The sequence below is a fragment of the Spermophilus citellus genome (genome assembly GCF_964194105.1).
Source record: "Spermophilus citellus genome assembly, chromosome: 6".
Lineage (NCBI taxonomy): Eukaryota > Metazoa > Chordata > Mammalia > Rodentia > Sciuridae > Spermophilus > Spermophilus citellus.
The window spans coordinates 123,966,960-123,990,873 of NC_138187.1; the positions used below are offsets into that span (position 1 = coordinate 123,966,960).

At 37.4% G+C, this 23,914-nt stretch overlaps 1 protein-coding gene and 1 pseudogene across 4 annotated transcripts; one reads left to right on the forward strand and one right to left on the reverse strand.

Annotated features, from left to right (window-relative positions):
• Positions 1-3,368: 3,368 nt before the first annotated feature.
• Positions 3,369-23,895, reverse strand: TATDN3 (TatD DNase domain containing 3). 3 transcript variants are annotated; one of them, XM_081300226.1, is made up of 10 exons: positions 23,761-23,895; positions 20,939-20,971; positions 19,721-19,794; positions 19,434-19,518; positions 16,408-16,470; positions 15,401-15,510; positions 15,179-15,234; positions 13,339-13,451; positions 11,837-11,917; positions 3,369-3,656 (listed from the first exon to the last, which is right to left on the reverse strand). In XM_081300226.1, the coding sequence occupies exons 1-10, from the start codon at positions 23,824-23,826 to the stop codon at positions 3,621-3,623; spliced, it is 717 nt and encodes a 238-aa protein (XP_081156352.1). In that variant the 5' UTR covers positions 23,827-23,895; the 3' UTR covers positions 3,369-3,620. The 3 variants fall into 3 exon arrangements, with proteins under 3 accessions (XP_081156352.1, XP_081156351.1, XP_081156350.1); XM_081300225.1 differs by lacking the exon at positions 3,369-3,656 and adding an exon at positions 6,171-7,135 and having other exon boundaries at positions 11,837-11,914; XM_081300224.1 differs by lacking the exon at positions 3,369-3,656 and adding an exon at positions 6,171-7,135.
• LOC308652287 (large ribosomal subunit protein eL31-like) lies at positions 5,437-5,828 on the forward strand (annotated as a pseudogene). The gene has a single exon. The product of its transcript is annotated as a large ribosomal subunit protein eL31-like (transcript).
• Positions 23,896-23,914: the final 19 nt, after the last annotated feature.

Genomic DNA, 23,914 nt, shown 5'->3' on the forward strand with positions numbered 1-23,914 from the left:
AGCAGTCCAGGTAGAGACACACACACACACACACACACACACACACACACACACAGAGGTTTTGTTACACAGGGGAAGATTCCTGAGCTTAAGAAACCTGACCTTTGCCTGGAAGGAGACATTATCTGCCAGAGCCTGTCCTCTGCTCCAGAAAGAAACCATATCTCTACCTTCCAAAAAGACAGGAACAAGGGTTATCAGTGCTGCTGACCCTTGGTGTACTGAAACAGGAGAGAGCCATGGGAAATCATTTTCTAACACTTACAGAAGCTCAAATAAAGATCATCAAATACAGCACTATTGTTTGGCTCAATCCAAGGTAAATAGAGAAGATAAGCAAATCGGGTTCTACCCAATACAATGAACAACCTCCCTATCCTCATTTCTCTATGGCCCTATCCTGTTGTCTCACCATATACCTCTGGCTTTATGGAACTGCTTGTGGTTCTCTGAATTCAGCGTATTCTCCTACCTCTCCAACTTCAACTTGTGCAAGATTTAATTTAAATACCACCTCCTTCAAGCTGCCTTGCCTCACCCCACCCCCACCATTACACATTTCTATTCTGTGCTCCTCTAAGAACTTGTAAGAACTTGTAAGAGCTTCAAGCTAAAATCAGAAACTCAAAAAGTCACAAAATAACATGGACTCTGACCCTACTTGAAATGGCAGGAAGTCAAGCCACCCTCGCCCTGCCTCCCAGTAGTGCTTCACCCTTCACCTGTCCTGCTAGGTGCTTATGATTCCTCGGTAAACACTTGATGACAGCTCCTCCTTTTCAGCCCTGGCTTCCTGCAGAGCTGCCTGCAGTGGAATGCCCCAGTCAATCCCACTAATGCAACAATGACAGCGGGCCATACTGAGATATTTTCTCAAGTACCAGGGATGTCTGGAAAAGACCAGCTAGGCCTACCATTGTAGTTGCAGCCACAGAAAGCCAATGCCTCTTCCATAAGTCGCTCCTGCAATGTGTCCAAAGGGACAACCGGGCAGGAGCCAGAAGCCAAACTTCAATAGCCAGTCCACAACTGTTTAAGGCCTTCTGAACAAGAAGGACCTATGAGGGCTGGATTGTGATGATATGGAATGAAGTGGTGTGGGTGGGCAGGTCAAGTATACCTAGGTGTAAAACCCTTAGTCAAATCTGCACTTTTCTGTTATTCTAGAGTGATGGGTGGGTGAAGTGGTCCACTTCCTGTCCTAGAGGAAGAGCAGAGACCAGCAAATTTGCATGTTTCCTTTGGGGATTTTAATGAAAAAACTCTTTTATATTATGCCCCCTTTGTATTGCAGGTCCCTCTTCCTCAACCATGCTGGCTGACTACCCCTGGAATTTATATTTCCTATGTTTTTACTACCTTCCAATAATTTCATCAAACTATTAACCCATTAATGGACTAATTCACTGATGAGGTCAGAGCCCTTGAGTCCACCGGGCGACCAGCACACTGGTTTCATTCAAGAGGTTCGTAGCATAGAAGTTAACTAGTGAGATCAAAATAAACACACAGACTCAATTACCTTTTTGCCCCACCTCTGAACACTGCTGTATTGGGGACCAAGCCTTCAACACATGAGACTTTGTGGAACATTCCAGATCCAAACCATAGCATTCACAAATTCAGAAGGTCTTTTTACATCCTTCCTTTTTTCCCACCCACAGAATGGATATAAATTCCTCTTTACAACACTTGCTTATCAGCTCAGAGCCAGGCACTAGTGAGCCAATTTTTGGTCCATAAATTTACATTCTATGTTTTCCTCCTTTGAAGCCTGGGATTGTTTTCCTTTGTCTTGTTACTTCTCTAAAAGGTATTGTTCTTTGTGGAAATACTATTTAAGGCAGTCTTCTAAGCCACTACCTTGAGTGACTTTTCTCCCATACAATGTGCATTAATAAACTTGCTTGCTTTTATTAATCTGTCTTCTGTTTCAGGAGTCCATCACACAAACTTAAGAGAGTTGAAGAAAATTTTATTTTCTACTTTTTACTCTTCTAGGTGACCAAATTTTTTCCTTAGGATTAAAAATAAGTCTCTCTTTACTACCAATTGCTGAAATTTCCTAAAATATGCACTTTTGTAGCTCAAGGAAGATACAACTAGTCAGATATATATGATATGAATAACAAGTTTCATTGATTGGCTTTTAAAAGGTTGCTGCTTTGTTTTGAAGTTCACTGAGAATATTATTCTGTGAAGGTTTTTTAAAGGTTGGGGTAGATATTTTATTTCAGATAGAATAATTTTTATTTTCTTCTATCAGCAGCATTGGGATATGTAATCATATTTGTAACCCCAAAATGCCTCTGTTGATAACTTGGGCATAGCTATAAAACATTCCTCCATCTTCTACCTGTATTTAGTTTTATTTTTAACCTCCAATTCTATTCCTTTCCTCATTTCCAGAAGTCCTAATTGGAAACAGCTTCCTCCTGCCTTGGCTAAAAGGCAATATGTCTCCCTACCTCCCAGCATATGGTGACTTCCCTTACTGAAAGAAAAGGTTTTCACTCTAGCTCTTATCTTTTTTTTTTTTTTAGTAATAATCAGATGAAATTATATCATTCTTTCATTATCATGCACTTTGCTGCTTGCTCTTTCTCTTGCTCACTCCTATCATAATCCTTACCTCTGTCACGTTTCCTTCCCCTCTTTGTTTCAGTCCATGTAGAAAATACGAAGACAAAGCTGGACTCAGTGGCGCACACCTGAAAGCCCAGTGACTCAGGGGCCTGAAGCAGGAAGATCCTGGTTCAAAGCCAGTCACAGAAACTTAATGAGACTTTGTCTCAAAATATATATATATAAAAGGGTGGGGATGTGGCTCAGTGATTAAGTGCCCCTGGGTTCAATCCCCAGTACAAAAAAAGAGGTGAAAACAAAAAAGGCTTACAACCTCTCAGGGTGCAAAACATACACAAGACAACTATACTAAAAAGGAATATAAACTGGGTGTGGGGGTGCACACCTGTAATTCCAGTTAATCTGAAGGTTGAAGCAGGAGGATGGCTGGCTCAACATGGTGAGACCCTCTGCCACACGACCAGCGCAAGCTTCATAAAAGGTTTGATGCATAAGAAATTGCTAGTGAGTTTTAAATTAAAGAGACAGACTCTCATTTACCTTTAAACCCTAGCTCTGAGATGGCTTCTCCTAGCTCCCGCCTCCAGCCACCTAATGCGGTGGCAAGGTTTGCAGAAGAGAAGAGAAGAGAAGAGAAGAGAAGAGAAGAGAAGAGAAGAGAAGAGAAGAGAAGAGAAGAGAAGAGAAGAGAAGAGAGAGAGAGAGAGAGAGAGAGAGAGAGAGAGAGAGAGAGAGAGAGAGAGAGAGAGACAAAGGCCAGGGCGTGAGCTTTTATTGGGGAAAAAAAAATTCAAGGGAAAATCCCATCCAATGAAGGTCAGGGCCGGCGATTGGGTCTTCAGGTCAGTGGCCAGGCACGCCTCTGCAAGGACAAGCCCTCGGACCTGGGAAAGGGTGTGGGATGGCTTTAACACCACTGTGTCCAAGCGCCTCTCACCCAGCCAGGGAGGTAACTCAAATCATGTGCGAGGATGGCCTCCCACAAGACCCTATCTCCAAAACTAAAAAGGGGGCTGAGAATGTCCAGCACTTGCTCAGGATGCAGGAGAATCTGGGTTCAATCCCCAGTACTGAAAAAAATAAAGGAATGTTTCATTAGACTGGTTGACAGCACTCTGATCTCCATTATTGTGGCATTTCTCACATTGCTTTGAAATGACTTGTCCATTTGGCTACCTCTTTTATTAAAACATGAACTGAGAACAAGGAACATGTCTTATTCCTCTTTGTAACCTCTGGACATCATCTAGTGGGTCACTTATAGAAGGGCGCAATAACTTTATGGAATACATGAAACGAATATTATAAATAATATAATAAATAAATTTAAAAAATGACTAAACAACATGAAGGTGGGGATCATGCGTGGCTGGAGTGAGTGAATAAGATGCAGTAATTTATGTTGGACATTAAGATGAGAGTTTAACAGAAGAAATGTGGGCAGGAGGAGGTAGGAAACAGGAAAAAGAAATAGAGTTGGAAGAGCTCTGAAGTCTGGTTTTACCATAAGCTCCTGTTAAATGTAGAAATTTTGTGTATATTAATGCTGATGGATAGTTACATACCTCATTGCTATCATTTGAATCTTTTTTTTTTTTTTTTTTGATACTGGGTGTTGGGAAAAAGTATAACGGCAGCTGCACTACAGAAAAAAACCCAACATGGCACCTGAGGAGTTTCTCTTCCTGCTTTCCCTTTTCCACTAGCGCAAAAAGTGCCCGCAGGTGTGAACTCTCCCGCAGGCACCAATATTTCAAATCTCGCTGGCGGGGAACCTTAGCCCCAATAGGAACTAATTCCATGGGCTCCAGAACTGATATCTGGAAGAACTTTCCAATAAACGGGTGGCCTGCCATTTATCTAAGCCCTGCCATCTCTCCTTAGATCTATATAAGCCCACAGCCTTTTGCAATAAAGTGGAACTTTCTCTGGTGAATTGTCTCGAGTGGCTGCTTCTTTCACCGGAGATTGAACCCAGGATTGAACTAGGGGTGCTTAACCAGAGTCACATTTCCACTGCTTTTTCTTTTTTATTTTGAGACAGGGTCTTGCTAAGATACCTAGGACCTTGCTAAGTTGCTGAGGCTGGCTCTGAACTTGGGATCCTCCTGGCTCAGCCTCCCAAGCTGTTGGGATTACAGGTGTACACCACCATGTTTGGATCTTAAATGTTGTCCCAAAGTCCATGTGCTGGAGATTCAGTACCCAGCCTTTGCTGCTAGTAAGAGGTAGTAGAAACTTTAAGAAGCAAGATGTAGTGGGAGATGTTGGGATCATGTCCTCAAAGAGGTGTGCCCTTGAAGGGGACTGTGGGAACCCAGTCTCTTCCTCTCTTGCTGTCTTTCAAGTCCCAGACATGAGATGTGTGACTCTGTTCCATTACATTTAGTCACCATGATGTGCTGCCTTGCCACAGGCCCCAAAACAATGAGACAAACTAACTATGGACTGAAACCTCTGAAACTGTGAACCAAAATACTTTCTTCATAAGTTTATCATCTCAGGTGTCTTGTTAGAATAATGGGAGGTTGATTAACACACTCATAAAATACCCTATTCTGTTTCTTAGCTACTCTGCTTTAGTTTGGACAATCTGCCCTAGCATTAGTTTTGATTTCTCTGAAAATGAATTTACCTCAAAATATCTACTAAAGATTCCTTACATGAAATTATTTTGCCTTTTAGGAAGTTGATTTTTTTCTATGACAAGTACTTTTTCTAGCATTTGATGCTTAGCAAAATTGAATACCCAGATTTTAGTATAAATCATAGGAGTAAATTTGTATTTTTAAATAGTGGTTTCACAATTTATTTTAAAGATGGCTTCACATCTTGTCCATTCCTGGGCCTGTCAGAATGGCTCCCACAAAGAAGGGTAATGAGAAGGGCCTTTTCGCCATCAATGAGGCAGTGACCTGAGAATACACCATCAATATTCACAAGTGCATTCATGGAATAGAGTCAAAATTGTGCCTCTTGGGCACTCACAATCTGAAAATGTATTATGAAGAAGATGGAGACTCCAGATATGTGCTTTGATATCAGGCTCAACAAAGCTGTCCGAGCCAAAGGAATAGGGAATGTCCCATACCGTATCCATATGCTGTTATCTAGAGAGGTAATGAGGATGAAGGTTCACCACACAAGTTCTATATACTCTTGTAACTTATGTCTCTGCTAACACTTTCAAAAATCTGCAGACAGTCAATGTGGATGAGAACAAACCACTGATTGGCAAATAAATTTATAAAACTGCCCCCAAATAAAATGAAATGCACCATCTTAACCATTTTGAAGTGTACATTTCAGGGGCATTGGGTACACTCACTGTTGTTATGAACATTACCACCTACCTATCTACAGGATTGTTTTTACAGTTAAGATGTATGTGGGTGTATATGGTGCTGGGGACAGAACTTAGGGCCTTGTGCATGCAAGCAGGAACTCTACCAATTGAGCTATATCCCCAGCCCCTACAGTTTTTTAAAATGTAAAAACAAAATATTATTACACACCAAAAATGCCAGATACATTTTTAAGAAAGTCATTTACATTTTAAATATGACAAAATTCAGATTGGAACTTTAAATTAGTTTATTAACGCAACTTTTGTGCCAAGGGGCACAAGTTTTAGGCTTGCTATTTAATAGTGACTGTCAGAGACCTTGGAAGTCAAAATCTAATATCACTGTGAAACCTTATACATTTTGCTCTTAAGGAGAAATAATTCAAAGTACTAAGTACTACAAACTCAGGAAAGATATTTCTGATGGTACAAAAAAAAAAAAACCAGACTTTCCTTTCACTTGTTCAGTTCTATTGAAGCAAAACAAGTAGTGAGGGATCAAACCCATTCCCTCCTCATGTTGGTGCTGATGTCTTCCTACCTGTGGGAGAACCCCTTCCTAGAAGTGATGGTTTGGGTTCAGAAGGTAGTTCTATTTAGTGGGGCAAGGTAAAAAACAGCAATAGGATTTACCCAATTTTCTGCTAGCACTTGGCTAACTGAAAAGCAGCACAAGGCTGGAATCAGAACCAGGGTTTCAGGACCCAAGTCAAGTTATCCTTAAAAGAGAAATATTCCTCTAGAATTTACATCTGTATCCTGTGGAATGGTCTCTTCAGTTCCCCTTTTTTTGTGTGCTGGGGATTGAACCCAGGGGCACTTAGCCACTACTGAGCCACATCCCCAGCCCTTTTGATATTTTGAGACAGAGTCTTGCTAAGTTGCTTGGGGCCTTGCTAGGTTTCTGAGACTGGCTTTGAACTTGTGATCTTCCTGAGCCACTGGGATTGCAGGCATGTGCCACTGCACCCAGCCTCAGTTCAGATTCTTAATCTGTACATTTCTTTTTCTCAAATGTTGTCCCCTGAAGATGATTTGATTATGCAATGAATGGTTTTGAAGCTATTTCTGGAGCAGTTGAAGCTTGGGAAAGAGTTTCAATGCATTCTGCGTTGTTACTTCTACCACTTCTTCCACTGAGATCCCCTTCACTTGGGCAATATATTCAGCTGAAATAGAAACGTTGCAGGGCTCATTCCGTACCTGAAACAATAAAACAGGCACTAATTCAAACATGATATTCAAGAGAAGCAGGTCCTTGGAGACTGTAGATGAAACAGAAAAAAAAATGAGTTGGTGAAAAACAACTGATAAGTTCTTCAACAGATAAATGGATAAAGAAAATGTGGTATATATACACAATGGATGCTGAGAGCCATTGCCAAGTAGGAATGACGCATGGCATGACCTAGGTCATTTGCAGTGACATTGCATGTAAGGTGACCTTGCTCAAGGACCAGGGTGGATCCGGGTTTAGAGCAGATCAGGGTTTAGGGCTCTCCTTGGGTTTAGGGCGGTTCAAGGTTTAAGGTGTATCTTGCTGGGAATAGGGCGTATCCTGCTGCCTCAGGCGCTCTGCCCGCTCCTTGAGTTCCCGTTGAGCTCTCACCAGATTTCAGAGAGTATTTGGGATTCAGAGTCCGGTGGAGAGCGTGGATTTTGCCCAGAACCTGTGTGTAGAGTGCCGGTGACAGTTTGAGAATAAAGAGTTGCTGTTTGAATCTACAAGATGTGAGTGGCTCGTGATTTTGTGCCTAGCCAGACTGCGGCAAATGGAATATTACCCAGCCATTTTCTGGTAAATGGATGGAAATGGAGATTATCATGGTAAGTGAAATAAGCCAATCCCCACAAAGCAAAGGTTGAATGTTCCCCTTATATGCTGATACTAACATACAAAAAAGGAGTAGGGGATGGAAGAATAGAAGCTCAGTGGATTAGACTAAGGGGAATGAAGGGAAGAGATGGGGGGATGGGAATAGGAAAGACAGTACAATGAATCCCACATAACTTTCCTATGTTCATATATGAATACTTGACCAGAGTAACTCCACATTGTGTACAACCACAAGAATGGGATCCTAATTAGAATAAGTTCCAATCCTTGTATAATGTCAAAATATACTCTGTCACATATACCTAAAAAGAACAAATAAAAAACAACTGATAAAATCTTTTTTTCTGATAAGATCATCTTGTTTTTTTTCCTTTAAATTAATTTACTTTTTAAAATTGGAGTGTTTTTTTTTAATAAGTTGATGAAGGCAGGAGAAAAGGTACCTCTGCAATATTGATTCTAAGTCTATGCTCCTGCCTTGGGGTATTAACAATTAAAGTCCCAGTTCCTAGCATATGAAGCAATATGAAATAGTGAACACTTGGAGACTAGCTTGTCTGATGGATCAACTGAACTGTTCTTTAGTTTGTTGCGTAAGTTGCTCCAAAAGGAGCTATTGCTTGGCCTCTTACCTCACAGGTTATATGACAGTTTGACTAAAAGAAAAACACCATCTATCTGGAAAGACCAGGTAGCCTATGTACTGGAATTTCACTGATTCCAAGATACCCCATTTTAACATCTCTGAAATGGATATATATATATATAATATATAATGGATAATGTAATGGATAATATATATATATATATATATATATATATATATATATATATATTTTACTGACACACAGTGGCATGTCTTAGTACAACACGCAGTGTTTTTCTTTTCTTAACATATTGTATCTATAATCAGTAGCATTTAGATTTGATGAAATAAAAAAAATTACTGTTGTTATTAATAAGCATCTACTCATGGTGATAATATTCAGAGGAATAAAATTAATTGTTAAAGTTAAAAAACCTTAGTAATTAATGTAGCCTAACAACACAATAAAAAATGTGCACAAAAATTTATGTTCAAGTATGTTTATCACATTGTTTATAATACAATCTAAATGGTTAATATTTATTATTTATTTATTTATTTTGAACCAGAAATTGAACTCAGGGGCATTTGACCACTGAGCCTCATCCCCATCCTTATTTTGTATTTTATTTAGAGACAGGGTCTCACTGAGTGGCTTAACACCTAGCTTTTGCTGAGGCTAGCTCTGAACTCACAATCCTTCTGCCTCTGCCTCCCAAACCACTGGGATTATAGGATGCACCACTGCACCCAGCCAATATTTACTTTTTTTTTTTTTTTGAGAGAGAGAGAGAGAGAGAGAGAGAGAGAGAATGAATCTTTTTTTTTTTTTTAAGATGGACACAACACAATGCCTTTATTTTTATGTGGTGCTGAGAATCGAACTCAGGTCCCGCCCATGCTGAGTGCTCTACCATTGAGCCACAGTCCCAGCCCAAATATTTACTTTTTTAAAAAAATTAAATTATTTTTTTGAGAGAGAGAGAGAGAATATTGTTTTTTTAAAGAGAGAGAGAGAGAAAGAGAGAGAGAGAGAGAGAGAATGTTTTAATATTTATTTTTTAGTTTTTGGCAGACACAACATCTTTGTATGTGGTGCTGAGGATCGAACCTGGGCCGCACGCATGCAGGCGAGCGCGCTACCACTTGAGCCACATCCCCAGCCCCGAGAAAATATTTTTTAATATTTATTTTTTTTAGTTTTCAGCGGACACAACATCTTTATTTGTATATGGTGCTGAGGATCAAACCCGGGCCGCACACATGCCAGGCGAGCACGCTACCGCTTGAGCCACATCCCCAGCCCAAAATTAAATTATTTAGTTATTCTAATTTGTTATATATGATGGCAAAATGCAGTTCATTTTATATTACACATATAGAGCACAATTTTTCAAGAACCTGATTGCATATTTACTTTTAACACTGGAATATTATATAGTTGTTAAACATGATGTGGAAAGTATATTTGTTAATATATGCAGAAGTGCACACATAAAAGGAAATTATGAAATAATACATTCAGGCTAATCCTATTTTTATGAAATATATGTATATACATACATGGATATAAAAAGTCTGGAAGGACAGAGAACTTACATTTATTTAGTGCTTTTTTAATAGATGACTCTCTGTTCTAAACTTTTCATGAAATATTTCATTTAATCCTCAAAATAACTCCATGCAGTAGGTAGTATTACTAGTAGTACCTCTTTTTTTTAGTAGGTAAAAAAAACATCCTACACAGATAGCAAGAAGGCCAGCTGAGGTTAAACCTAAGCAATCTGACTTTAGAGTTTATGCCTGTAACTATTATAATGTGGCAGATAGTTTTATTTTCTTGTTCATGATCTTCCCTATTTCTAACTTTCCAGAATAAACATTTAGGGCTGGGGAAGTAGTTCAGTGGTAGAGCCCTGGCTAGTGAGGCTGTGGGTTTGATACCCAGCACCACCAAACACACACACACACACATCTATATACATACATACAAAAAATGTTTATTGAATACCTACTTAGTACAAGGCACTATGCCACAAACTCAGTTTTTGTTAAATCATCTAAATACAAATAAAAAAACTGAGTTATAACAGCATTCAAAATTTATTCTTGTTTAGGAGAAAAATGCTAGATCCTTTTCTTTCATTTAACATGTCAGGACAGTAATTCTATACTATTCTGACCTATACTCAAATAGAAAAAAGAAGTTATGATCCTCTACTTTCTCATTCCTGGCTTTTATACTCTGATAAAAAATGATTTACAAAAATGTAGTTAATTAGCCAGGTATGGTGGTGTACGACTATAATCCTACTGGCTTGGGAAGCTGAGACAGGAGGATCACAAGTTCAAAGCCAGTCTCAACAAAAGTGAGGTGTTAAGCAACTCAGTGAGACCCTGTCTCTAAATAAAATACAAAATTGGGCTGGGGATGTGTCTCGGTGGCCATGTGCCCCTGAGTGAAATCCCCAGTACCCTCTCCACTAAAAATGTAGTTAATTGGATATTAATTAGTATAATTCACATCGAGATCACAAATAATCATCATTTGTTAATAACCACATAATGATTTCTGATGCTTCTAGACCTCCAAATTTTGAGGGACAGTTCTCTGAATTTGGAGGTGTAGAGACACAGATCTAATGGACATCACAAGCACTTATCAAATTGTACATTATGAGCTAACTGTAACAGACACTATCTAAAGCAAATAAAAAGCAGATGCTATGACTTCCTTTCAGAAAATTATATATAATTTGGCTATATAATTGGCTGTATAATAAATATATAGCCAATATAGCAATATGAAAGTATGAAATTTAAAAGGTGATTCTTTGTGGTCTACAATAACAAAATGAGATACTATAGCAAAGGTCAGATACACAAATCTATGATTCTATCAATACTTGTAATGAAAGAAATACATAATAACAAGCTAATTAAAAGGAGAAAAATGAATATTTATCGATCACCTACAATATACCAGCTACTGTTAGGTGCTTTCACGTACCTTCATATAGTCCTTACCATAATCCTTATAGTATTATTTTGCCCACATATTATAAATGAAAGAAAAAAAAACAGTTTCAGAGAGATTAAAAAGCTTACCCAAAGTTATCTAGTCAGCAACAGAAACAAAATTTGAATCAAATCTTTCTGGTTCTAGACACTGTAAATTCGGGCATGCTCTCTAACAAATTACATTCTATGTAGCATAACAGCTGTATTTAGGAAAAAACTCAATACACGGCATTTGCCTAGCATGTGTGAGGCACTGGGTTTGATTCTCAGCACCACATATAAATAAACAAAATAAAGGTTCATTGACAACTAAAAAATAATTTTAAAAAACTCAATGTAAACAATCAACCTAGCATTAGGATTCCACTGTATTTACACTATGCTGAAAAACATAGTTAAACTGAAACAGCTAACATGAAAGATACAACCTAAATAATATTCAAATTGAAAAATCATTTACCTGTTTTTCTGGTCCTAGCACAGGTGAATCTGTTTCTAAGCAGATCGAAGTTAAAGGCAACTGTTTCACAAGTTTCTGCTTCTTAGAGAAAAGAGAAAGCCAATAAATTAAAACGTGAAAAATACAGATAAAATATTAAACCCACATGCATCATTCCAGAAGAAACTAAAATTCAGGTTTTAATAGTAAATTGATAAATACTACCTGGATGCCTACTATGTTCACATCATTCCACTATTAACAGTTATTGTTAAAATATAAACACTCATTGACAAACTTATTCAAAGCTTCCAGGGAACTAAGCTTCTAGTTATAACCATAGCAAAAATGAAGTATGTCCATCAAGAAATTCAAATATCTTTTTTTTTTTTTTAGAGAGAGAGAAAACTTTTTTAATATTTATTTTTTAGTTTTTGGCGGACACATCTTTGTTTGTATGTGGTGCTGAGGATTGAACCCGGGCCGCACGCATACCAGGCGAGCACGCTACCGCTTGAGTCACATCCTCAGTCCCAAGAAATTCAAATATCTGATATCACATTATCTTCTGAAAGACCCAAAGAAGAGAATTCTGTCATTGGCCCACCACTGCCACATTCAGTGTTTCTTTCTATCTACCTTTAATTTTTTGAGGAACTACTAAACTGAGTTGGGTGGTGTAGCATCTCACTGTGCCTTTGATTGGCATTAACATAATGGAGAATAATGTTGAGCATGTTTATGCACTTATGGTCACTTGATGTCTTCTTGAGAAAAATATCTTTGTAAATCCTTTGCCAATTTTTAAAATCAAGTTTTTTTTTTAATTATTGAGCTGTAATGGTATGTTACATATTCTACCTGAACTTTTATCAGATACATGACTTGCAGATATTTTTTCTCTTTATGTGGGTTGTCTTTCCACTTTATTGACAGTATGCTTTGAAGTATATGTCTTTTTTTTTAATTGCAGAAGTTGTGAATTTTGATAATGTCTAATACTTATTTTTTTTCTTTGGTTGCTTATGTTTTTGTTGTTGTAGCTAGGGAAACCATTGCAAAACCAAGGTCAAAATATTTAGACCTATTTTCTTCTGAGGGTTTTATAAATTTTAGCTCTTATATTTTGGTCTGTAATATATTTTTAATTTATATATATATATATATATATATATATATATATATATATATATATATGATATATTAATTTTTGAAATGTAACTAGAAAAGTATCATAAGTATGTTGTCAAAGCCTATATTTTAAAGTATATTTCACAAAGTATCGGATGATAATTTTTTTTTTGAGAGAGTGAGAGAGGAGAGAGAGGGGAGAGAGAGAGAGAGAGAGAGAGAGAGAGAGAGAATTTTTTTAATATTTATTTTTTAGTTCTCGGCGGACACAACATCTTTGTTGGTATGTGGTGCTGAGGATCGAACCCGGGCCGCACGCATGCCAGGTGAGCGCGCTACCGCTTGAGCCACATCCCCAGCCCCGGATGATAATTTTTAATGAAAAAATTTACCTGTCCACTTCTTATGATAGAAGGTGGAATTGAGAAGAAGTACCCAGCTCTTACTCCTTCCATGGCTACAGATGGCCGGCCATCAAACGCATGCAGCAGTACCTTGTCAGCACCTTCCAAAATTAAAGATAAATTAGTGTTCCACTTTGTTTCCTTAAGAAAAGTTTTTCTCTTTAGTCAAATTGAACAACAGAGATTTGAAATTCTAAGTAAATCCTGGTTACTGCGATATAAAGGCAAGATTCTATGACTTCAGGGTAGATAAATACAGCATTCAATAAATAGAATAAAAAATATTCTTGGGCTGGGGCTGTAGCTCAGTGGTAAAGCACTTGCCTTGCATGTGTGAGGCACTGGGTTCAATCCTCAGCACCACATAAAAATAAATAAAGATACTGTGTGTTCATTTACAACTAAATAAATATTAAAAATAAATTCTTTTTAAATAAAATTGAAACAATTTTAAAAACAATTATTTAAACTGCCTATACCATCAGATTTTTTTTCCAGAAGTCTTTGAATTGTCAAATTATTGCCCCTAATAGAAGATTTTTAGGCACATTTATTTTCCTAAAAAAAAATGCTAATAAAGAAGAAATGGAGAGCTAGATGACACACAAGTTAAACAGTTAACAGTTGGCTTCATAAAATCAACTCTAGTTCTTAAAGTACAGTTGCTCAGTCAGCATAAAAATCATGTTTTCAGGGGGCTGGGGTTGAGGCTCAGAGGCAGAGCACTTGCCTTGTATGTGAGGCAATGGGTTCGATCCTCAGGACCACATAAAAATAAATAAATAAAGGTATTGTGTCCATCTAGAACTAAAAATAAAAAAATTGTAAAAAATCCTGTTTTCAGTGATTTCAGAAGGATTCAGTATTCATCACCGAGAAATACATGTTTAATTGCAGGCAATTACATCTGCTTCATTAATTGACAGTGTTTTTTCAAGTGGTATGTGTGACTATTTATGGGTTATGACAATAAATGGGCTATGAAATCAATTTTAGTAGGTGATAACCCACAAGCATGGGCTTGCATACACTTAAACTCAATGAGTACACATTGAGTGCTATGTAAATATATTTACATACAAATACACATGTATGTGCTGCTTATGAAAAATGTTAGCTTTATTTATGTGCATATGAGTCTCAAAATAAAGAAAATTTCTTACTGTGGATGGCATTTAAAAACAATAATGCTATAAGATGTTTTAACTTTAGTGACAACCATGAAGATGACAGTGCCTTTTATGTATGATGGCCACAATCAGTACAGTACCATTTTGTGAAGCAATAGACAGAAAACATACAAAACATTGATCCAAGATGATTGTTGTGTGATTGCCCTGCCTTGCCTTGTTTTCTTCTTTCATGTTACTCATGGTGATTTAGAAGCTGAAGTTGCTGCTGGGCGCAGTGGCGCATGTCTGTAATTCCAGCAGTGAGAAGCTGAGGCAGGAGAATCGAAAGTTCAAACCCAGCCTCAGCAACTCAGTGACGGCCTGTCCCTAAATAAAATATAAAAAAAGGGCTGGTGATGTGGCTTGGTGGTTAAGCCTCACTGGGTTCAATCCCTGGTACCAAAAGAAAAAAAAAAAAAGAAACCAAACTGGAGCTACTGATTTTTAAAGTAAGGAATATAAATTGATTCAAGTTTTCATTTGCTCTATCCTGTCCTGTTAAATATATTGTGTGAAACCTTTGTAAAAAGTACCCTGACTTGCAAAATCACCTTAGTTGATTTCTATCTTTGCTCTTGCTTCATTCATTTCCCTTTAAGAAATCAAATCAAAACGTGGCTTGCTGTATGATATTATGAACTAGGAATCTTAAATACCTTGTTCCTGCAAGAGGCTGATGGTAGGTCTTCCAGCTGAGCGTGAGTGAACATTTCTGTTTAATAACAACAAAATTCCTTTTAATACTTGGAAATCTGAAAGTATTATTTTTGTTCAATAATTTAGAGAAAAAGAGATGCAGAACTCCATTTCAGGAGGATTCTTTGTTCATTATTTAATTTGCTCTATAGCTATTAATACAGAAAGATAAGTAAACCTACAGAGGCAAATTTAGTCTTTTGGCTAATTGGACCTGTGTGATTAGAACTTGTCTTTGCTCTTGCTTCTGTTTATCAGTGTTAGCAAATCTGGGAGAGAAATCTAGTCCAACCTGTAACAGAAAAATAAAGGAAATTACATATTTATGGCTTAATAAATCCCCAAAGAGATTCTATAAATCAGTGCTATGTGGTAGAAACATAACATAAGCCATATATGGAATTCACATTTTATAGTAGCCACATTAAAAATATTGAAAAAAAAACAAGTGAAATTAATTTTAATGACAAACTTTATTTTATTTAACCCAGTAGATTAAAAATATCATTTTAACATGTACAAAAACCTGAAATTTTTATATTATTTTTCTGGGAGGGGGTACTGGACTTTGAAATTCAGTATGTGTTTTACACTTACAGCCCATCTCAATTTGGAGGACTCATATTTCAAATGTTCAACAGCTACATGTGGTTATCACACTGGACAGCATAGATTATAGATGACTGTTTCCTTTGATACTATATTGGCATGCATTCTATTATCTATATTCTAAGTTTGAGTGTTATTCTTCTATCTTGAATAAGGAATGGACTTTATTAATAGGTGATTAAATAAAACTGTTACAAACTATACCCTATTTAAAGTTTGCTTTTAAATTACTTATGAAGAGATACACACACACACACACACACACACACACACACACACTACTTTAACTAACCAAAGCAATGACCCACGTTTAAGCAAAAGAGAGAGAAAAAAAAGCAAAGTATTTAGAAATGCTATTAGAATAGTTTCTCTTATTAATATAAGCCTATGGTTTTCTATTCTTTCATCCCGATGCTCTTTTGCTTATTGAGGAACTATCAACAAATTCAGCTGAATGAAGTGAACATAATTATTCAAGTCAGTTATAATCACCAATATGAAACTAAAGATTATTTTCACCTATCATATTTCATTTGGAGGTCTAGATTAAAAGTTATTTGATCAGCTAATGGGTCCTTACCTCTCCAATTGCCAACAACTGATCCTTATACTTCTCGATGATAGGCAAAGCTAAATCCAAATCCTGGGAGAACAAAAAGTAAATTTGTTAAAATGGAAGAAGGGAACTACTATTTCATGAGTACACATTGAGTGCTAGGCTCTATGCTATGCCAATACTTTATATACATTTAATGTATTTAACCAGTTAGTGAACTAAGAATAGTAACCCTTCTATAATTGTGAGTACTTCTACCTATAGTCTGAGTAGAAACTTATCCCATACCTATTCAGATTATAAAAATATGACTTTTCAACGAAGAGTCCCACTTAATCATTGCCCTCTGTTTACAGACATTTCCTGGCAGTTAGTTAGGAAGTATAATTTGGTAAAATTTTGGATTATTATAGCCAACTGGATCATTTAAAGACATAAATCTCGTCTTGTCACTCCACACTTTACATCCTCCATTACATGTAAACTAAAATCGAACAAGGTCTTTATGAGATATCTGTCCAATTCTTCTGATTCTATCATTACCACTTTCTCTATCCCTTTAGCCATATCAGCCTTCTATTTCTTCAATCCCCAGTACCTCAAAAAAAAAAAAATATAAAGTAAAACTAAACAAAACAACAACAGCAAAACACCATCCAAATTCCTATCAAATAATCATTTTTAATTTTTTTTCAAAGCACTTAGTGCTTTGAAAGTTTTCTGGTTTATATAATTGATGATTGTCCCACCTAAAATCTAGCTTCCATGAGAGGGCTTTTATTCATTGTCAGGTCTCTAGTGCTCAGAGCAGGGGCTGGCACATAGTAGGTGCTCAGTAAACACTGGTTAACTAAATGAACACTTATGGTAAAGACCTCTATATAAATAGTAGAGATCCTTCGGAGTGCTGTCCTGCTCTGGTTTCCAACATTTTGGATTGTGATTCTCTGGCAGTTTAGCTAATTGTATCATACTCAACAACTCAGGAGGACAAGAGGATAAGCATTTTTACCTGAAGTGAATTAAAAGCAATTTCTTTTCTTTTTTTTTTTTTTTTTGGTACTCAGGGATTGAACTCACTGAGCCACATCCCCAGCCTTTAAAATTTTTTATTTTTTATTTTGAGACAGGGTCTTGCTAAGTTGCTTTGCGCCCTGCTAAATTGCAGAGGCTGGCTTTGAACTCACAACCCTCCTGCCTCAGCCTCCAGAGATGCTAGGATAACAGGCAAGTGCCACCATGCCCGGCAAAGCAATTTTATTTTGAAATAAAATATTTGCTGTTATGGTTTGGATATAAGGTATCCCCCAAAGTTTCCTGTTAATGCAGGAGTATTTAAATGTAAAATGATTAGATTATGAGACCTAATCAGTCCATCCCGGCTAGAGAAGTGGTTCACTGGGGGCATGCCCTGGAAGGGCTGTTCTACCTGCAGTCCCTTCCTCTTTCTCTCTCCACTTCCTGATCTCACTATGAGCTGAGCAGCTTTCCTGCACTGGGCCTTTCCCTATGATGTGCTGCCTCACCCAGAGCAATGAAGTTGCCGTCTATGGATGAAAATCTCTGAAACTATGAACCCCCAATCAACTTTACTCCCTCTAAGTTGTTCTTGCTGGGTATTTTGGTCATAGTGGTGAAAAGCCATCTAAAACATACGCCAAATTCATTCACTTCTCTTTACCTGTACTACTATCACTCTGGTTCAACCCATCATTATTCTCACGTGGACTACTGCAATAGCCTTCTAACTATCCTTTTTTCTTTTTTGCCCTCCTCAGAATTCATTCTTCATACCGTAGACAAAGGGATCTTTTTAAAATATAAATCACACCTTGTCACCATCTTTAATGTAGGAATATACTAAATAACTTTCATTAGTATAAAAGTCGATGGCCCTATAACTTATTCATAGGTAACCAAAGGGTAATTACTTCTTTGAAATGATCTATCAACTCCAATATATAATAAAAAAACTCAAAAAATTGTGCATCTTCATGATGCTGAGTCAGGAGACAAGCATGAAATATAACACATATTGAATACTGTGAGTCATGAAACCTTGTGGATAGGATGTTTTTAGAGAGAGTATAATATCAATGCAATTTAATAGCTTAAGAGCAATTCTGAAGAGATGCTTTCATGTTCAGAGAACCCACCTATTCACATTATACCTGTGAATCTTTGTATCTTTCTTTTTCTAGATATATTATACCACTTTTTTTCCCCAAAGAAATATGACTACAGGACAAAAAAATGTGGAATAAAGTAATTTATAATTCTATCAGATCATCATAATTACTATCATTTCTGTGTTTTTCTTTCCAGTCTTTTCCTTGCGGAATATATTATTATTATTATTATTATTGGGGGGTACTGGGGATTGAGCTAAGGGGCATTCAACCACTGAGCCATATCCCCAGCCCTATTTTTGTATTTTATTTAGAGATAGGGTCTCACTGAGTTGCTTAGTGCCTCGCTTTTTGCTGAGGCTGGCTTTGAACTTGAAATCCTCCTGCCTCAGCCTCCCAAGCCGCTGGGATTACAGGTGTGCACTATGGTGCCCGGCTTGGAATACGTTTTTACATGAATGTTACTAATAGTCAATAAACTATTTGGTATTGTTTTTCTCCTTATTATAGTAAACATTTTTCATGTGCTACAATAACTTCATAATTCTCATTTTCTATAACTGAATTATAATTAACATTCTACAAGTCAGTTAATGATTCCTTTATTTCTGAACCTTGCGGCTGTTTCTATTTTTCTCTACTATAAATAATGTCATAACAAATTTTTTTGTGAAAAAATGGATTACTTTCTTAGAATATAAATTAGAAAGAGGAGGATAACTGGGTCAAAGTTATTACCAGGAGCTGGGGTAGAGCTTGGTGGTAGAGCTCTTGCCTAGCATGTGTGAAGCACTGGGTTTGATCCTCAGCACCACATAGAAATAAATGAATAAAATAAAGGTATTATGTCCATCTACAACTAAAAAAATTTTTTTAAAAGTTATTATCATTTTTATGGGTCTTGTTTTATATGACTATTACCTTTAATGTAACACTTCTTTGGTCTTCTGGTGAAAGTCCTTGAACTGGGTGAACACCCAAGCATGGCAGAATGAACCCGCTGTATCTAAAAATGTAGAATAAATTAAGAACACAGGAATATAGAGTAGGCAACTACAGTGTCACTCTAAAGTAGAAAAGAATATAATTTTAGGACTATTTTAATATGCTTTTCCTCCCATTCTCTTTAAAAATAAATATTTGATGTTATATAACTGATATAAGTGTCCTTAATAGCAATTCTTTAAAATTTTAATTAGAAGGAGTACCTTTCTGAAAGTTGCATAATCTTTTCAAATTCTCCTGAATGTTCAGCAACTGCTACAAGGGCCATAACATTGGCCTGAAAAAAAAAATAGAATAGTTAAGAGTCCCAAACAGTACACATCACACATTTAATTCAAATTCAAATTTTAAATTTAGTTATTTTTATTTACTCAGACTTTTATTATTAATATAATAATAATGGCTAACACTGAGTACTTACTGTTTCAGGCCCCAGGCTCAGTTAATATAAATATTATCTCCCTTAATATACACAGATGTAGGAGGTATGTATTGTTATAATACACTGTATAGATCAGTAGACAGAGTTTTTAATACAGTCAAATAGCTTAAATAGGTCATTAGGCCTGTGGGATTCTAAAGCCCACCCACCTAATTAGGCTGAATGTAAAAAGATATTGGCAATCATTTCTAATTTTATTACTCTCCCCCCACCCCCAGCCCCCCCAAGTAATAAGGATCCAACCCAGGGCCTTAGGCATGTTAGGCAAGTGCTCTACCACTGAGTTGCATCCCTAGCCCTTTTTCCTAGCCTTTTTTAAGGCAGGGTCTCACTAAGTAGCCCAGACTGTCCTCAAACTCATGATCCTCCTGCCTCAGCTTCCTGAGTAGTTGGGATCACAGGCATGAGCCACCACACCCAGACTCTACCACTTTCTGATTAGACCGAGAAAGGCTAGTTATAATGGATTTCATAAACATTTCCAAAAATTAATAATTTTTCTAGGAAATAAAAATGTTTCAGAAAACTTTTATAATATATCTCTAGAATAATGTGAATTTAAGAACTTACAGATGGACCATTCTGTTATACAAGACTAGTAAGAATGGTGGTTTCAGGAATATGTTTTGAATTCAGACTAACCTGTCTCTATCACTTCACTAGCATGTGTCTTTGAACTAGAGTTACTAATTTCTCGGCCTTAACTGTGTCATCTATCAAATGGGAAATGGTTGGCTACAAAATAGTACTTCCTCAGAAGGTTATAAAACATTAAGTGAGATAAAATTCAGAAAGGGCTTAGCTTGGTTCCTGGAATAGAGTAAGCATTTGTACAAATGCCACTTATTATTAACTACTGAAACAACATCAACATAGTATATCTAAACTTCAAACTGTTTCAGCATGAAATTAGTCACAGTTTGAGATTAGCAGGAAAAACAAAGAAGAACAAGAGAGACAATTATAGGTACTGACTTACCTTCTTGGCTTTTTCCAACACATCGTCCAGATCCTAAAATAAGCATAGATTATCACAATTAGATGAATAAGTAATGACTCCTTGGCTGTGTATATTGATGCAGTTAAGGAACCATAAAGAATGACAATGTTAGCAAGGAACAGGATGGTGGAAAGTGAGGAGCCTACACTGACCCATCTCCTGTTACTCTCAAGTCTGGCTTCTTTTGTCACTGCACTAAAAAAGAAATTGCTATTGTCAAACATCAAGGATATTTCTCTGTTCTCTTCTTACTCTACCTCTCAGCAGCACTAGGAACCCCTGATTTGTCTAATTTTTCCTTTTTGAAAGAGTTTCCACTCTTGCTTTGCACAACCACCATTTTATCACCGACAGCTACTTGTTAGTTTCATGATTGGCTTCCCTTCTTCTCCTGACTTCTCCTTCTGCTCTTCCTTCTCCACGTGCATTAAGGGATCTCATCTGTTTTCAGTTTTAAATATCATTCTATTGGGGCTGAGGTTTTAGCTCAGTAGTAGAGCACTTGCCTAGCAGGTGTGAGGCACTGTGTTTGATCCTCAGCACCATATAAATAAATAAAATAAAGGTATTATGTCTATCTGTAACTTAAAAAAAATTAAAAAATCATTTTATTGAATCTACAATTCTCTCCTGAACCCATGATTCATATTTAAAATTGACTATATGACTGCTCCACTTGGACGGATCAGGCTTTCCAACCTGTTCCCAGTATAAATCTTTCTTTTCTTCCCACAAACCAATTTCTTTTGCTTACCTCCCCACCAATCCTAGTAAGCAGCACCACAATTCTCCCTACAGTAAAACATGAGACTACTTTGATTTTTCCCTTTCCCTTCCTCTCCACATCCAATTCCTTAGCAAGTATAATAGAGTCTATCTCTAAAATATTTCTTGAATATATCTACTCCTTCCAGACTCCTCCACTATCATTATAGTACTGTTACCAAAAGCTCAGTCCTTGTCTCTGATATCAATCCAATAATAAGGGCATAGTTTTGAGAAGAAAGGAAAACAAAGTTTCATTGCTTTGCTAGCAAAGGAGAAAACACTAGGGACTCCTGTCACAGAGGCTGTGATTCTGTTCATCAGGGGGATGGGAGAGGGTAGTTTATTTATATTTCTAATAAACTAGAAAAATACTTTGATTAAATAAAACAACAATATACCATGAAAAAGCCACTCCCACTATCTGGAATACTAAAGCCCTTATATAACATTACATATTTTAATATAAAACAGTAGAAATTCATCAGAAACCTCAAAATATTAAAAAACCAGTGTTAGGTACTCAGAAAAAGCTCCAGAATCCAAAATCTCATAATCCATACATCCCAGTGTTACCCTAAATTGTGATTAGCTACCTATACGTTGTGTCATAATTGACCTTTTCAAAATTTACAGACAAGTCAATGCATCTATTTTAAAAGACTACCCTTTATAGTTAAGAACTTTACATTAACTTTTATATTCTACTCAGCAAGATGTTTGGAATAGGGGAGTTTTAAAGAGGTGATTCAGGGGGCTGGGGCTGAAGCTCAGTGGCAGAGCACTTGCCTAGCACATGTGAAGCATTGGATTGATCCTCAGCCAGCACCACATAAAAATATATTAATAATTTTTTTAAAAAAGGCGATTCAAAGGCTAAGTTCCTGTAGTTTTCTGTCCAGAGTTGTAATTCACTTGTTTATTTGTGAGCTAGTCATCTCTTAAGATCCCCCAAGTCTGAATCACTTCTATTCTATTCCTGTTCTGAGTGTGTGCTCAAGGCCAGATAACTGCCTAGGATGGGAAAGAAAGATAATCCTGTTTGCTCTGAAATTAGGGAGGGGAAAATTCCGGAGAGGGAGAGATTAGAGAAAGGGAAGGAGAGAGAAAGTGAAAGAAACATGTCCATTTTAAAATAAGCCTCAGTGGCAGAGCAGCAAGGGCTATATTCAAAGCACAAAGTGGATCACTGTTACAGCACTAAGCATCATTTCTTGTCTGTATACTGTAAAAGTCTCTTAACTGATCTACCTTGTATTCTTTGATCAGCCTTATTAAATCCCCAAACCCACTTTTAATGGAATTAAAATTGTGCATCTAATGCAATTCAAATTCCTTAATGATTTACCTTACCCATCTCTTACAAACCTCTTCAGTCTAGCTTCATTCCTCCCTCTTTCTAGCTCATCAGGCTCATCCAGCCTTTTGGTAAATGGAATGCGCTAAATTTTATCCTGGGGACCTGCAACCTGCCTGCCCCACTAAACCGCCATATATTCAGCCCCTTGCCTTGGCTGGCTCTTTTATTTTCCCAGCCATAAGCCTCACCTCCTAAGAAGTTTGCCCCCTGAAATAGACACCTGCTCTTCCTTCTCTGTTAGCAGTCTCGTTTCCAACGTAGCGGGCAAAACACTTTATAAACTGTTTTTGTGAGTGTGAGTGTTAATCTTTTAGTTTGCCTCTCTGCTTCATTAGAACTGGAGCATGCGATGTGTCAGACGGTGGTGGTGGTGGTGGTGGGGGGTGTTCTGGAGAATGTGGGATAAGCAGCACGGTCCAGGGAAGGTAGAAAAAAGGACTTCTCAAGAACCAGAAACGGCAAACACAAGCTTTGTGGAGAGTTCACTGTAATCCAGAAAGAAAAATCAATATGACTGGGGTGAAGCAGGAAATCGGGCAGGTCTCAAAGGGACACGGACAAGGCCTGGGATTTGGGGACTTCACTCCAAGGGGGGAGAGAAAGATAATCTACGGGGGGGCGGGGGGAAAGACGAGAACCTCCCCACTCTCCCGAGCCCCGCCTCGTTCTCACATACGCTATCAAAGTCCGAAGCGGACAGGTGGCAGTGACAATCCACCAGCCCCATGCCAACCGCGCCCATCGTCCCTTCTGCAGCCGCCACTTCTCTAAACACGCATAGCGAAGCAAAAGCCGGAACGCTTAGGCTGCGTCCCCTCGAGTTTCAGGCG